This window comes from Abrus precatorius, unplaced genomic scaffold, assembly GCF_003935025.1.
Source record: "Abrus precatorius isolate BTA unplaced genomic scaffold, Abrus_2018 Scaffold9, whole genome shotgun sequence".
Taxonomy (NCBI): Eukaryota; Viridiplantae; Streptophyta; class Magnoliopsida; order Fabales; family Fabaceae; genus Abrus; species Abrus precatorius.
In genome coordinates this window covers 19,505,323-19,521,437 of record NW_020874439.1, presented here as the reverse complement: position 1 = coordinate 19,521,437, position 16,115 = coordinate 19,505,323, and the positions used below count along the sequence as shown (strand labels likewise).

Below are 16,115 nucleotides of genomic sequence, written 5' to 3'. Positions count from 1 at the left end.
AGATGTTATAGGTAATTTAAGGGTAGTAGTAATATTTTGGCAGGACCCTTTGACCGTTTTAACTCCACTGGTCAGTTACACTGTTTATGTCCTGTGATTGAGGACGTTGAGTGGGGGTTTTGGTGGATCACAGCCGAGTTGACCTTGGAAGGAACCAAAATAAGGGTTTATTAATGTTTATACTAGATAGATGATGCTGGCAATAAATGGCAAATGCGTACATCAGTGTTCTTGAGATGGCGGTATCTCACTAACCTTTAAAGCACTGGTGTTAATTTATTTGGAGTGTTTGAAGATTAGATTTCATGTTTTCGAAGGTTAACACGTGTCTGATTCTACCTTAGAGAGTAGTAAATTTGTGTTTAATTTCCTATTTTATAATATATAATGTTAAAAATATGAAACTGAACGCACAAAATTAGTTCTTCTAAAACACTCTTAAGTACTCCAAATTGTAAGACACAAAATCAAATCAATTTCTCCACCTCTTGACAACATGGGAAGTGGGTGATTCACTCATTTTACTCTCGTTATTTTTTGCTATTTTTCTTGTAAAGTGTTATTTACACTTTTTTTAACAAAACTTTTTATATTTTTCTCTCAAATTTTTCTCAATCTCTTTAACAACCAACTCAACCTCCTAAAATATGGCAACTTATTCCAAAGGTGTAACTTTTTTTCTATTGGTAATCTCCATGATTAGAAAGTTAGGATTTTTCACTTAAAAAAATTAGATTACAATGTCTAGTAATTTTGAATAACCAAGTTCAGCGGGTTTTAAATATTCAAACAAACATACTATAAATATATGATTTTTAAATTCAAATTAAACCTTTTTTATTTTAAATAATACAATTTATATTTAAAAACAGAAAATTATTTTTAGAAAGAAAATCAAATATGCTCTAAAAGCATATTTGTTTATATTTTTAAAAAGAATTTTAAAAAAAATACAAACATAGTCTAACATAAAAATAACATATATCAATATAAAATATTATATATAATGTTATTTTTATCACACAATTAATTATATATATTAAGCGATATCTTAGCATTTTATTATTATTTATTAACCATAGATATCCTAAGAAACTAAATTGACGATAGAAGAATAATTTTAAGAAATTTTAAATATTTAGAAATTAAAATATATGATTCTAACAATCTCAAGATTAATTTCATAAAAGTATTATATTTTAAATTATTTTAAAAATAGAGTTAATAACTTATCTCTCATTCAAGAAAAACAAAAAACATAAGACATTGTTATTAATATTAGTTTAAATTATATATTTGATAATTTATTTAAAATTTTAAATATATTAGTCTATACAAAGGTTTAAGTCTAAGCAAAAGCTGATAAATTTAATTAGGATAGTCAAAATAGTTATGGTAAAAAAATAGTACTTATTTAAAAAAAATAAATGTAAAATGGAGAATTAAAAAATCATGGAAGGGTAAGCATATTTTAATTGAAGTAATTATAGAGAACACCAAAAATAAATTATTCAATTAGAAAATGATATTCTATCGAAAAAATAATGATAAAATAAATAAATGTAAGGGCCAAAATTCCTCTCAAGTAATAAGTAGTTGTCAGCCTTAAGTTTATTAACTTGTTTTGAAGATTTGGATCCTCTTTTGTTATAGTAAGAATTGGACTGTCCAGTATCTATTCGCTAAACAAATATGAAATATTGGATGCAAAATTTAAGTAAAATTTTGTTTAAACAAATTAAATTTTCTTAATTGAATCCTGTTTATACATGCCAACATCGTTATCCAACACTGGTAAGGAAAAAAATTCTAAAAGGTCCATAGAAACCATATAAGCTACGTCGATAGTCAAATTTTGGTACAAATTGTTCCACAGCATGGGTGAGAGCAAAATCACCAAAATCTTCCATGAAAAGTGTCCTTTTGGTATTTCAAAGGAGTTGCATGCCGCCACTCTAATCCATTCCAATCTTCCTGCAATTGGGTAGTAATGAGTGAGTAATTTGCTAAGAGAGGTTAAAGAGTGTGACACGTTAGTATTTTAAAAGAAAGATCATTGATGCATGTGTTGGTGTAGAGAAAAAATTGAGATGCATAGATTACCATTTTTTGCTTCTTATATTTACTCTATAGTTCTATGAGTTGCTTGTTAATTGTTTTTAACACGAAAAACACAATTTCGTAAAATAATTAATTCATGTGTCTTAGACAAAGTACTATATTCGTTTGCTCACTTAAGCAAAATTTTACTTGAATTTTGTGTCCAATATTTTACTTAAACAAATATAAAAAGGGTCAATCTAATTTTCACTCTGACGGGAGATAATTCAGATCTTTATTTTGAAGGTAAGTTATGAATTATTACTTTATTTAAAAGATTTTACTACAATTTCATTTTTTAAGTAAATTAAACTTCATTTTCTAAAATCATGTTATACCTTTAGTCACAATTCATGTTGAATAAACCATGCTAATTATGAGCTTAAATTTTAAAAATATGTTATAATAAATATATTTATCTTTATTTTATAAAAACAAGTTTGAATAATAATGAATAGATTTATATTATAAATTTATTAATTTTAAAAAAATTATTTGATAAAGTAAATAAGTATTATTAAATTAAATTTATAAAAGTCATAAATTATTTTTATAAATATTTTATGAACTATCACACTCTAAATTTAAGTTTTTATTTATAAACTAAACCATTTTTATAAGTTATTTTCATATTCAGTCACATAAAGTTTCTTCTTTTAAATTCAATTTTTAATTTATTTTAATTATTAAATCTTAATATATTGTATTAATTTAAATTTTTTCTTAATTTTTTCCGTCAAAACAAAAAGTTAAACAGTCTATTTCTTTTTTTAAAAGTGGTTGTAAATAAATTGAAAAAGAAAAGAAACGTGAGATTTCGTGGCGAAAGGGTAATTGGAGTGTTGAATTGAATCCCGTTTCCAACCTTACACACTCCTCGCTTTGTTTCCACTTTCCAATCCATCGTTGCTTACCCTTCACCTCTCCCTCCGATTTCGTGTGAGTCTCTTCCTTTTTGCCTCCGATTTCCGTTTCGATTTCTATTTCTCTCTCTTTATCTCCTTTTTGTGGCTGAGGGTTCTCAAATAGTTCCAATAATTGATTGTCTCCAACATTGCTGATATTTTATTAGTTAAATCTGAAACTTTATTGTTATTCTGCACCGTAGATTTGCCTTCTGAATGGTTTAAGACTTTGATCTATGTGATTATGAAGATTGTTACTTGTACCTTTTTTACGTGTTAAATTGACTTGTATAATTTTATTAGCTAATTTGATATGGATTACTGAACTTCTTTTGCCCTTAAAAATCAAACCCTTGCCATGCCTGGAGTTATTTTGTAATTTATCTCTCTCAGAAGAGTAATTTATCTCTCTCAGAAGACATACACACTTGGTGAGATATGTTAAAAGTTTAATGTTGAATTTCTCTGTGTTCAAGTTGCTTAGTTGCAATGACTGGTTCAGATGATGCCACTTATTCGCACTGTTCAATTTGTCACTGTTTTCTATGTGATGTTAAATCTGGGTCATAATTTTTACCTTTTAGCCGGAACACTCAAGTTGTCGCACCCTGCCTGCTCCTGAATGGAGGTTCAATGCGGCTCTAGTTGGTCAATGGCCAGGGAAGATTATGAGGCTTTACAGTTGTTTTCGTTATTATTGTTACTATTTGGTGTGTGAACAAAGAGACCATCTTGTTAGTTTGGATTGCTGTGGACCTAAGAATAAAGGGGGGCTGGATCATGGGAACTTGGTGTCCAAAAATGTTACGTAAATGACTAATTTGATTTGAAGTATGATGTGTGAGATATCAAATCAATAACCAAAAACAATGACGCACATGCTAGTCTTTGGATGTTTATCGCCCCATGATATGCAGCTCTGAGTTCATTGGACTCTTCTAACTTCGGTGATGGTTTGTGCATGTTTGGGTGTCAAATGTTCCTTCATTTGAAGCTTTTCCTTGCCTTCACTATCTCTACTTTGCATAACTTTATGTGTGGGTTTTGACAATTTTTATGTTGGTTTTCAAGGGACTAACATAACCCTCCACCTTTACCATTATTAGGCTTGGGACTGGGTATGAGATCATTAATCATAGGCGGCATAAAACTTTGCATAACTTGTTCATTTAAAAAATTATTTTTTCTCAAGGTTGTTACTATTGTTGTGTAAGCTCCTCAATGATCTTAGATTTCCAGTTTTCACTAATCTTGAATTTCCTTTTTCTTTTAAATGGACATATTCAACAATGCAATAAAAGTTCATGTGAATGGGAAATTTGGTCTGATTGAAGTTTTTTAAATTGGTTAGATATTTAATTGAAATATAACAAGTTTCTAGGGAAATTCATGCACACTAATATTGACCTTGGAAGGTTTTTGCTGTTATGCATACCCTAGTGACACATGTCTCTCTCCCTTCTCTGCTTGTTGCTTGTCCATATCATGACCTTGGTAGCTCACATCATTTTATATAATTGATCTCAAGTATGTGAAATTGGGAACTTGTAATATAATATCATCTCCAATTTTAACTTGCAATGCCTGATCCTTATATTGTTTTTTGCTAAACCTACAATGCATGTACTTTGTCTTACTTATACTCAAGCAAAAACTCTTAAATTCTAAAGTCTCCCTTTATTACTCAAGTTTAATGTTAACTTCTTCTTTCAAATCCTCGATTAACATAATACCATATGCAAATAGCATGCGCTGAGAGGAGGCATGAACCATCCATATTACAAAAATTTCTTAAGCTCCAATTATGGAGCAAAGCATTAGTATACCAATTGTCTTCTTCACTCACTTAAGTACTCAGCTGAATAACATTTTCCTTCAGGTCATCAACCCTTTTATTAAAGTTGAGCAATGTACAAGTTCCTGACCTGGAGTATAAAGGATACCTTGGAGGATATTGCCATGATTCATGATTGTCAAATAAAATCATTTCAAAATGCATACCAGTAGTATTATTTAAATTTTCCTAAACATTGAAAAACCAGGGTAGACAACTATATGGTAAACAGGAGCATATTTCTAAACAAGTCCCTGTGGTAGGTAAAATTTCTATTTGATTGACAATTTATCCAAAGTAGAAACCTAAACGGCTAAACCTTGAAAGGAGCTCTTAGAGTAGAACACATAAAACCAGTATGGCTACCTTCCTTGTCAGCTCCAACAAATAATGACACAATTCCTTCCCAAACTGTCTTATCACTTATCAGTAGAATATTTTTCTTCCCTTTGTCATATTATAATGTAATCTTGTTGGCATAGTAGTCAATAGCATCCGCTATCCCAATGTAGTGAAGCAGCTCCTTGCCACTATTTCAAGTGAAAAGCGTTGCAGTTCTGTGTAGCGGCTGGAGCAGCATGAATTGCGGCCAAACTCGCGACTGTTGCGGTCACTATTTGATGCACGACAGAATGTCAAATTTATCGTTATTTTCTTAACATTAGAAGGCCTTTAAAAGGAGCATTTGGTATTTCGTTTCCCCTTTACATTTTCAATTTCTGCTGTATCATTCAAACTCAGTAAACTTGAACCCTAAGTGCTCCCATTCACCATCTTTGGCAACATCTACTTCATCCAACAAGCTTCACAGTAGCCGACGTCCTTCTCTAGCCAAGTTCTGGTTATCTTCTTCATCTCTAGCGAGTCCTACTCATTTTCTATGTGACCCATTTGCATTAGGAGTGACTGTCCAACCAAAATCTGACTCTGTTCACTTTATCCAGCCAAGTTATAGTCATCTTCATTTCCAGCAAGATCCACACATATAGATTATTCTATTTTTCTTTTCTGTTCTGTTATGACTTCTAATAATCCCTCCGAACGATTGAAATCTGTAATCTTCAACATATATGTGTAACATGATCTATGCTTGGGGTATTTTAAATTTTCAGAAAAGCATTCATCCCACTATTCACTATTTTGCTATAGCATTTTGGGGTCAGCCACTCCGCGCCGCTGTGCAGGATTAACTATTATGCTTGTTGGTACTAGAAACCATATATAATTGAGGAATACAACTTTTAGTTTTTACCAGAACCAGAGTTATCTAGTTTATGTGATATTCAATAATTACAATGCTGTTTTTATAGAAAAAGCTCTTTTAAGGGAAGAGATATGAAGTCACAAACTCACAATGGCCTCAAATGCCATCACTGGTTGTTTTACTTTTGGTGCCATCAATTTGACAGATTTTCCCTAATATGAATTGTTCAGGAGCAGATTTGTGATATTTTATGTGTAACTAGAAGACTTCTTTTTGTGCATGGAATTTGAAATATTATCTTGATATTGTTGTGTTCTACTTCCTTTCAGTTTTCCGAATTGCATCTGGAAGTTCCATATCTCTTAAGAGTGACACTTATCCTTAATACAGACTTGGAACTTAATGTAGCCTAATGATATATATATATATATATATATATTGAAAAAGTAATATATGTTAGGGACGTTTTGATAATTTTTAGGATGGAGAGAATTGATATTTGCCAAGAGAACAACAGTGATTGGGGGTAGCTCTGGAGAATTTAGATCATTCAATTGGTTTACTATCTTTTAAAATTCATAATTTTCTGCTGAGCTGGAAGGTATATTGAGATAAAAAAAACGTATTAAAATGCTAATTCTTTCCTTTCCATTTTGCTTCAACATACTAAGAATTACATTTTAATTCGTTTCCTTTTCTAAGTTTGGTACTTTCCTTTGAATTAGTACTCAGATCAAAATGTCTCGAAGATATGATAGCCGTACAACAATCTTCTCCCCCGAAGGACGTCTTTACCAAGTAGAATATGCAATGGAGGCTATTGGGAATGCTGGTACCGCAATAGGGATCTTATCGAAAGATGGGGTTGTGCTGGTTGGTGAAAAGAAGGTTACGTCCAAGCTGCTGCAAACCTCGACTTCCACTGAGAAGATGTACAAGATTGATGATCATGTTGCATGCGCAGTGGCTGGGATAATGTCTGATGCCAACATCCTAATCAATACAGCTAGGGTCCAAGCACAACGCTACACATATGCGTATCAAGAGCCCATGCCAGTTGAGCAGTTAGTTCAATCTCTTTGCGATACTAAGCAAGGATACACCCAATTTGGCGGTCTTCGACCTTTTGGAGTCTCATTTTTGTTTGCAGGATGGGACAAAAATTTTGGCTTTCAGCTTTACATGAGTGACCCTAGTGGAAATTATGGTGGTTGGAAAGCTGGAGCTATTGGTGCGAATAACCAGGCAGCACAGTCAATACTAAAACAGGACTACAAGGATGATATCACAAGAGAAGAAGCAGTGCAACTTGCATTGAAGGTTTTGAGTAAAACCATGGACAGCACAAGTCTGACCTCAGAAAAGCTTGAACTTGCAGAGGTTTATCTGTCACCATCTGGAAAAGTCAAGTATGAAGTTTGCTCACCAGAGTCCCTGACTAAGCTACTGGTTAAGTTTGGTGTGACCCAACCTGCAACCGACACTGCCTAGCTTGCTGTTACATAATTGGTGCAGTTTGATTATGTCTGTCTTATTATTCATTTGCTGTGTTTTAGGCATTAGATAGCAGATATTGGCTCAAACATATTTCAAGCGTGAACATTTTGCCTTTTGGTAATGCTAATGGCTATTTAGTTGGTACGTCTTGTTAGATTTTTAATGCAGATCGATGGTACTTTGTCCCATTTGGTTAACCACAGTATTTGCAATGTTTTGGAGTAGTCATTTTTAAATTCAGGTTATATGATCAACCTATCAGCTTACAAGCATTTTCGAAGTTTAGGGCTGTTCATTTGAGAAAATGTTTTTAATTTCTAGTTTTTTCTTTTATTAATTATTATCAAAACATCATAATATCTTTATTTTAATTTTTAAAGATTTATAAGAGATGTTGAAAATAATAAATTATTTTATCATTTTACCCTAAGACAAAATAAAATGAAAATAATGATGTTGGCATCTTGTTTTACTGTTTTCCTTTTCATCAAATCTTACCCGTCGACATTGTTTCATAAAAAAATTATACATTTGCTATCTTGGCTATTACATATTTGATGTCATCACAGTGTGAAACATGCTTTGTGTTTAATTTTGTAAGAAATGAAGATCATGCATAATTAACATGAAAGAAATTAACTAAAAAATATAACAGAAACAAACAGTAAAAAGAAAACACTAGTAATCTAGCATTTATATGACATTTTGACATTAGGAGAGGGAATATTCTTTACAGTTCAACTCTCCACACAACAGCAACAAACTTGCGAAAAGCCCAAGGTTAACTAATGAACAATTTGACATTCAGAACACTATTCCATACTTTAGGTGACATGTTTGTCATCGACGGAAAATATAAGCATAAAGAAGCACATTCCACGTATCAGGCACTCCAGGGAGGCACCAATGTATGCAATCTGCGTATGTGTTTGGATTAGATAACTGTTCTTCTGTTAGAGGTTCCCATTGTTTTCTATAAATAGATGGATGACCTTCTTTTCTGTACTCTGATAGCTGTGTGATGTTAAGCAATTGAACTTTCAAACCTCTTCCTTTCAAATCTTCTAGCACATTTTCCACCACTCGCATCATACTTGGAATTGATCCATTGCCCCAATATCCTTCTTCTTGAATTAGATCAGTTTCTTTGTAACAATTGTCACCCCTAGCTCCTCCCCATTCATGAGCCCTGCAATTTTATATATATAAATATAAATATACAAATCTGATTTGTACATTCATTCGAACAATCGTGTAATTATAATGCGAGCAGTGAACACTTGTGTATTTACGTGTGATTATTTTTCTATATTAATATGTAACGGTATATATGAAGCACAATGACATGAAGCATCTTTCAATGAAAAGAATTTTCATCTTGTAACTAGTGCTAAAAAGTTAGAATCTATATTAACTGTGCAATTTGAAAACTTATAATTCTTAATAACTTTTTATATAATGCAATATTGATCAATCTATTTATTAAAACATTTATATTATCTTCATAATTATGTGTATTAATTTCATATAATATAGACACTTATAATTATGTAATTCAAAATTTAATATTTATTTATATTTTAAAACATAATACTTGTTAAAATAAAGTAGTATGATAAAGTATCTATCAATTTTATTTTTATGTAAAATTTTATAAAATTGATATATTTAAAAAGAATTTTCAAACCAATTATTAAAATAATCAATCTCTCATATTATGAAAGGTTATTAAGTAACATATCTATTCACATCTGACCAATCCTAATTTAATGCTAAAATGTCTCAAATAAAAGTAATTATATACCAAGCGGGATAGGGTTAAATCCTTATTACAAACATAATATGCTGCCAATGTCATAAATTATATTTGTTAAGGTAGGTCACAAGGCTATTTATAATGATGGATATAACGTGGAGTTGCCGCACTTACTTTTGGTGAGTTGGAGACATTGAAACAAAAAACAACTGGGTCTTGTTACGATTAATATGAACTTCCAACCAGTCTGACCATGTTCTCAAGGCCATTTCATAGACTCTAACCATTCTTACCCTTTTGTATACCCCATTGGGGTCTCCAAATGATCCCCACCTGCTCGTAGTTACATTGTCACTATTAAATCAAGAGTAAGACATTGAACAAGAAAACAAAAAATTAAGACTAACGCATGTTATATCCTCATAAGATAAATATATAATATTTTCTTCATTTATAATGTATGATGATTTGTAAGAAAATATAGAAGGATTTAAAATTAAGACAAAATTCTGTTCTTCAGTCAAATTCGACATTTTTTTGTATGTTTCAGTAACCAATATTCTTTTGAAGAAATCACTTTGCATTAGAGATTCTAGCAGGAGTGTATTGTTAACACTTTTTAACAAAAAAAATTATGTTTAATTCCTTAATTAACATCCTTAGAATACTGGTTGACATTTGTCTATCTTTATAATCCCTACCAATTTTAGTTATCAAAATAAAACCAATAGTTCCTGAAAATACTGATTTAAATTGAAGAATAATACTAATATTGCATGTGATACTTTCATAGCATGGTACTTTTGTCCACAAGATAATTCTAGAATAAAATTGGTAGCAGAGGAAATGGATTGATTTGTGGTGAAAACATTAAAACACAATCGTATATATATATATATGGTGGTTGGAAATTGGAGTAATTGAAAGAGAAGTTGATGAAGGAAAGTGATGGCAGTACTTACAAAACATTCATTGCACGCCTTCTCCACCAGAGAAAAGTGTTGAAGACCAAAATGTCTGCATCAGTCCAAAACCCAGCATGTTTCTTAATGGCTTGGACTCTCACAGTTCGATCTTGTACCTTATGGTTCACAGGATCATCGGAGTTTGATTCTACTAGTAATGGGGCCCAATAGAACTCAATGGTTGCATTGTATTCCTTAATTCATCAAATGGGTCAATTGAGACATACATATAGCTACTTGCAACTGCCAAGGTTATTGTCCAATTACAACTTAATATGCCTAATCTTATTTTGATGTGTTGTTCCTAGGAAAGAGATCCTCTGCAGTGGAAGTATCCACTGCATTAAATATATATTATTATAATATAAAATATTTTAATAAATTTTAAAGACCATGCATATTAAACGCTTCACATTTCTTCAATGAAGTTTGTACATAAGAGGATGTTTGTTAATCCGTTGTTCCTATGTTCATACATTTCTTTTGAAATAATCAGAATGGGGGCCAATCCACACCGCATGCATGTGATGGGGTCTTCTTGAGTTGGAACTTATAAAGATTATTTTAAGGGTGTGTGTACTGTTACTCTTAGGTTATTTTAAGAGTGTTGATTACTATTTTTATTTAATTTTTATCATTTTTTTTTCTCTCGTGTAGATATTAATAGTAGGGATATTTTACAACAAAAATTTCTTAAATAAAAGTAACATAATTTAAACTGCATACCCTGTGGATTCGCAGGTTAACCCATATGGAAAATTAAAATATTATATTTAATCACTTCAAAATTTACAAGGCATCTTTTAATATTTTTAAATTATTTTAAAGTTTGGACGATAGAATATAAAAAAAAAAATTAATACGGTGGCCATCGCTAATCATGTACACCTTCAGACGCATTTCACGTGATTTTGTTTAATTAATTTTCAAAGTTATTGTTGGCAATTTAGATATACTTAACTACTAAATTCAATTACAAATTTTTTTTCATAATTAATCCTTTTATGTTAATGGTCAAGTATAAGTATAGGTTGTTAATTAAATGTTTGATGATTAGCTAATTAAAGTAATATGTAAGAAGTGTGAAGAAGTAACATTAATTATTCTTTCCTATGGACTTACTTCAGCCTTGAAAATGCTGAGTGACCCATTAGCAACAGCGCGCATGGATTTGAGAGTTGGGGGCACAGAAGATTCAACAAGGCAAACCATTGAAACCCATTGGCCTCTGTTGAGTGAATCCCCCACAAACACAAGCCTCTTGTTCCTTAGCCTTTCAAGCAATGCTGTGGCATTGAACCTTATTAACATAGAAGGAGCCACAATCACAAAGCTCAAAAACATAACCAAACTTAATATTGAAGCATATCATAAATATATGTAAAAGGAATGAATATAAAAAAAAAATGCTAGTGAATACCTTTAAGACATCACTTAAGGAAAAAAAATCAAAAGTTTACGTAGAATAATACCCCAATACAATCTTTAAGGTAATTGATTAATTTAATCTATCATGATATTTAATAAAAAAATATTTATTAATTTTTTAATCAATATTCTTAGAACATTTGGTAATAATTCTCAAGATAAAATCAATGTCATAAGGAGATGGAGAGAGACCTGGGTAAGTCACATTGGTGGGGTTTCCACCTCCAATTTTGGTAGCTGAGGTCCTTCCTTCCAAACTTCTCACAAGCCAATTGATCAGACATGAATGTGCACTGTTGCTCTTTGTACAGTGGATATGATTTATTATCAAAAACCCACTTACCAGAAAACAAGTTACATTTTGATAATGATTCAGTAGAGCTAGTCCTTTCTTGAGACCATTGTTCTCCTTCTTGTGTTACATAAATGGCAGTGACAACTAGAGTAGTTTTTAATATGGCCACAAGAGACTGAAAAATGTTTCTGATTCCCCAAGTGCTCTTAGCTACCACTATTTGCTGTGCCTTTGCCATTTACATTCACCTTCTTTCTCTCTCACAATGCTATTCCATCTTTTACTCCTTTTTGAAGCTTCTTGAAACCGGTTGGTGAAGTACAAGATATTTTTATCTTCCTAGCTTGCCAAGTTGTAGTAGGTAGAACATGATGCATTTAGAAGTTTTTGTTGTTGAAATGTTTTTAAAATGAGAACACACTCAAATCTATCACGCACTTCTGACTTTGAGTTTGACTAATATGGATTTTTTAAAATAAAAAATAGAAATTAAACTTAAGCTTCTACTTCAATCTTTAGAGATTAAGGATTTGGATTCTATATAGGGAAGAAATTTTATATGAAAATTGAAGGTATGCATAAGGAACACGATTAACTGTTGATATCATGATCATATATTTTATATACATAACAAATTATAGATTTTACTTGTTGGAAATTATTTTATTAATTTTACAATCAATAGTTGAGATTATTTTTTTTTTAATGTTAAACAGTTATATAGAGTATCCATTATAACGAGTAGATTTGCTTTTCGTTTAATTCATTATCTGGTTCTTGACAATTTTATCTTTGTATTGTACTAGTAATGTATTTTAAATGTGTATTTATGAATATGTATTAAAGAAAATCAAATATACTCGATGAAATGTTTCAAATTATTTAAAAACAACGTATATATTTTTTTGTATTTTAAATTTAATAATTATTTTTAAATATTTGTAGTTTTATTGTATTTTAATAATTTAATAATTAATTAGCACATTTTAAGTAAATACATGTAAACCAAAAAAAAAGGATTAAATGTGGATTAAATCAATTAAATAAATGTGATATTTGATTTTATGAATTTAGATCCTTTCATATTATTAAATAAAAATGTATTATAGTTAGTTATAAGATTCATTAATTAAATTTAATATATATATATATATATATAATCTTTTCTAACGTAATAATATATGTAATATCACTAATGTACGTACATAATTAATCTGCAACGTTAGTTAGAGAATGTTTTTCGCTGCAATTACACTTTACTAGCACTAATTCATGTTCGATATTGATTGATTCAAAGTTTGGTTTGACATAATATGGCTACTGTTTGAAGGCCAATTAATCGATAATAAACCATTAGTTTGTGTTGTTGACGTTTTCACAACCTTGAACATTGCTTGAAGAAAGATCGATTCCTGTTGTCCCTTCTGGCCACTTCCCCACATATATATATATATATAATCATATTCATCATAGTTAAGAGATAAGTATTTTAACAGGACATTAATATTATTTTATGATTTCTTTTTACTTACTCTGTTATTTATTATTATCTTTTTTATTCTATCATTTATTTTATTTTTAACACTCCTTTGTATTCAGTCTAGTTTCGAGTTCACAAATTTGAGTGTGTTATTGAATTAATTTCACTAAACAAAATTAGATATTATATTTGAGAATAGCTCAAGGATTTTTAGAATTTAAAGCAAACTTAAGAAAAAAAATTTCTATTGATAAAATAATTTATTAAAATTATTATAATTTTATTTAAAATTTATTTTTCAAATTTTTTGTGATACAAAATTATCTATATTTCATTTTCAATAAATAATAGAATCAATTTGCTTAATCTTTATTGACATATTATTGATTTTAATTAAATTTTTATTAATTTTAATTTTAATTTTAATTTTTTAGTTGAAGCAACTGATATTAAAATCATTAACATTCTTCCATAAATTTTATATATATATATATATATATATATATATATATATATATATATATATAAATTATTTTTTTATATAATTAAGAATGTCAATTAATTTATTATTTTATAATTTTATTTTTTTTTAAATGTTTAATTTTGAAAATAAATCTAATCCATTAATAACTAAGAAATTATATATTTCAAAAAAAATTTAAGGTTTCAGTATTTTTTTTAAAAAAAATTATATTATCTAACGACTTTAATTTTTTAATATTAAATAAAAAATAAAAAATATCTTCATATATTTTAAATTGTTCAAATCTATTCTAGAATGCAATAATTGTTTTATTTCATATGTATAAAAAGTAATTAATTCTAACTTATTTTTAAAGAGATTTTATAATTTCATCATTAACACTCTCATCAAATTATTTCTTTCAATGACTAATAAATTTTTTCTGGAACTTAGGCTTTATATCTATTTTGACAGCAATTTTTTTTTAGCAAAAGTCAATGCATTTTTAAATCTATTTTTCCTTATATATCTTTCAAAAAATGAAAGAAAATCTTTTAATTGTATAATACCCTCATCAATGCTCATATTTTTTAATTGTACATTTTTATTAACTAAATTAATTTCAAATAATATGTCATATCAAATGATCATTTTTAACAAAAAAATCAAAATCTTTAAACTCGTAAGTTACTAAACAATCTATTTCATTTTTTATTTTAAAATCATCGTTAACTTTAGTCAATTTTAATAAAAATATTTTTTATTTGTGAAGTTTAGAATCTTATAACTTTTACACTTTCAATACAACCTTCCTAACATGTTTGTGACAATTATTTAAAAGTTAACATATATATATATGATCTCGTAAATTTTTTTACCTATTTATAAAAGTATATATATATATTAAATGACATATTCAAAATCAGCCAAGAGATTTTGAATCTGCCGAAGCAGATTGTTGTTTTGATTTATTAAATGTCAGGGCTAACCTGACTCTGCCACCTCTGGTTGTTCCTCCCCTGGAAGGGGTGGTTGCCTTTCTAGGCATCTTACTTATCCTGTAAATATTCACGGGTAAGGTAGTCAGGAAGAGAGTTTGAAGTGCCTTTGAGATATTCAATATCAAAATCGAAAACACTTAAAATTGCTTGCCATCTTGCAAAGATTTGTTTTGAGGCAAGGTTTTTTACATCTTTTTGTAAAATTTCTTTAGCAGACTTGCAGTCTACTCTAATAAGAAATTTTTGATTTAATAAATCAGATTGAAATTTTGAAACACATAAAACAATTGCCAAAACTTCTTTTTTAACAGTGGAATAATTCTGTTGTGCAGAATTCCAATGTTTAGAAGTATATGCAATGATATGCTCATGTGACTCAATTTTTTGCTTGAGGATACCTCCGTAACCTATGTCTGAGGCATCGGTTTCAACAATTTTGAAGGCTTGAGGAATTGGGAGATATAAGCAATTTATTTTTTTGACTCTATTTTTTATTTCTTTGACAACGTTGGTATGAACATCAGTCCAAGAGGGAGGATTTTTCTTAAGCCAATCATGTAATGGCTTGATGATGTTATTTAAGTGAGGAATAAAATCTCCTACATAATTGAGGCATCCTAAAAACCTTTGTAATTGGGTTTTATCAAGGATCCTGTCAGGAAATTTATCAGCGAAATCAATGGACCTGCTGATAGGAATGATAGTTCCTTGGTAGATATTATGACCAAGGAATCTAATATTGGTTTGGAAGAGACTAATTTTTGACTTAGAAACGGCAAGACCGTTTTGTTTAATGACATTGATGAAAACATTTATATGTTTGAAATGTTGATCAATGGATTGGGAAAAAATTAGAACATCATCAATATAGACAATGACAAATTTTGAATAAGGATTAAAAATGTCATTCATAATTTTTTGAAACTCGGAAGGAGCATTTTTCAGTCCAAAGGGCATAACGTTCCATTCGTAATGCCCAAAGGGGACAGTAAAGGCAGTTTTGTACCTATCATTTTCACAAATTTGGATTTGCCAAAATCCGGATTTCATATCGAACTTTGAAAAGATCTTTGCAGAATTTAGTCTGTTAAGAAGATCTTTCTTATTGGGGATAGGATGCCTAATCCACTGGAGGGCTTGATTAAGAGGTTTGTAATTAATGACAAGTCTGGGAGTACCTCTTTCGA

General features: G+C 29.7%; 2 protein-coding genes across 3 annotated transcripts; one reads left to right on the top strand and one right to left on the bottom strand.

Annotated features, from left to right (window-relative positions):
- The first annotated feature begins 2,904 nt into the window (after window positions 1-2,904).
- Window positions 2,905-7,833, top strand: LOC113850589 (proteasome subunit alpha type-4). 2 transcript variants are annotated; one of them, XM_027481171.1, is made up of 2 exons: window positions 2,905-3,039; window positions 6,769-7,833. In XM_027481171.1, the coding sequence occupies exon 2, from the start codon at window positions 6,782-6,784 to the stop codon at window positions 7,532-7,534; it is 753 nt and encodes a 250-aa protein (XP_027336972.1). In that variant the 5' UTR covers window positions 2,905-3,039; window positions 6,769-6,781; the 3' UTR covers window positions 7,535-7,833. The 2 variants fall into 2 exon arrangements, with proteins under 2 accessions (XP_027336972.1, XP_027336973.1); XM_027481172.1 differs by lacking the exon at window positions 2,905-3,039 and having other exon boundaries at window positions 6,782-7,067; window positions 7,194-7,534.
- Window positions 7,834-8,380: 547 nt separating this feature from the next.
- Window positions 8,381-12,250, bottom strand: LOC113850380 (protein trichome birefringence-like 34). The gene is made up of 5 exons (XM_027480908.1): window positions 11,882-12,250; window positions 11,384-11,561; window positions 10,259-10,455; window positions 9,471-9,629; window positions 8,381-8,729 (listed from the first exon to the last, which is right to left on the bottom strand). The coding sequence occupies exons 1-5, from the start codon at window positions 12,220-12,222 to the stop codon at window positions 8,381-8,383; spliced, it is 1,224 nt and encodes a 407-aa protein (XP_027336709.1). The 5' UTR covers window positions 12,223-12,250.
- Window positions 12,251-16,115: the final 3,865 nt, after the last annotated feature.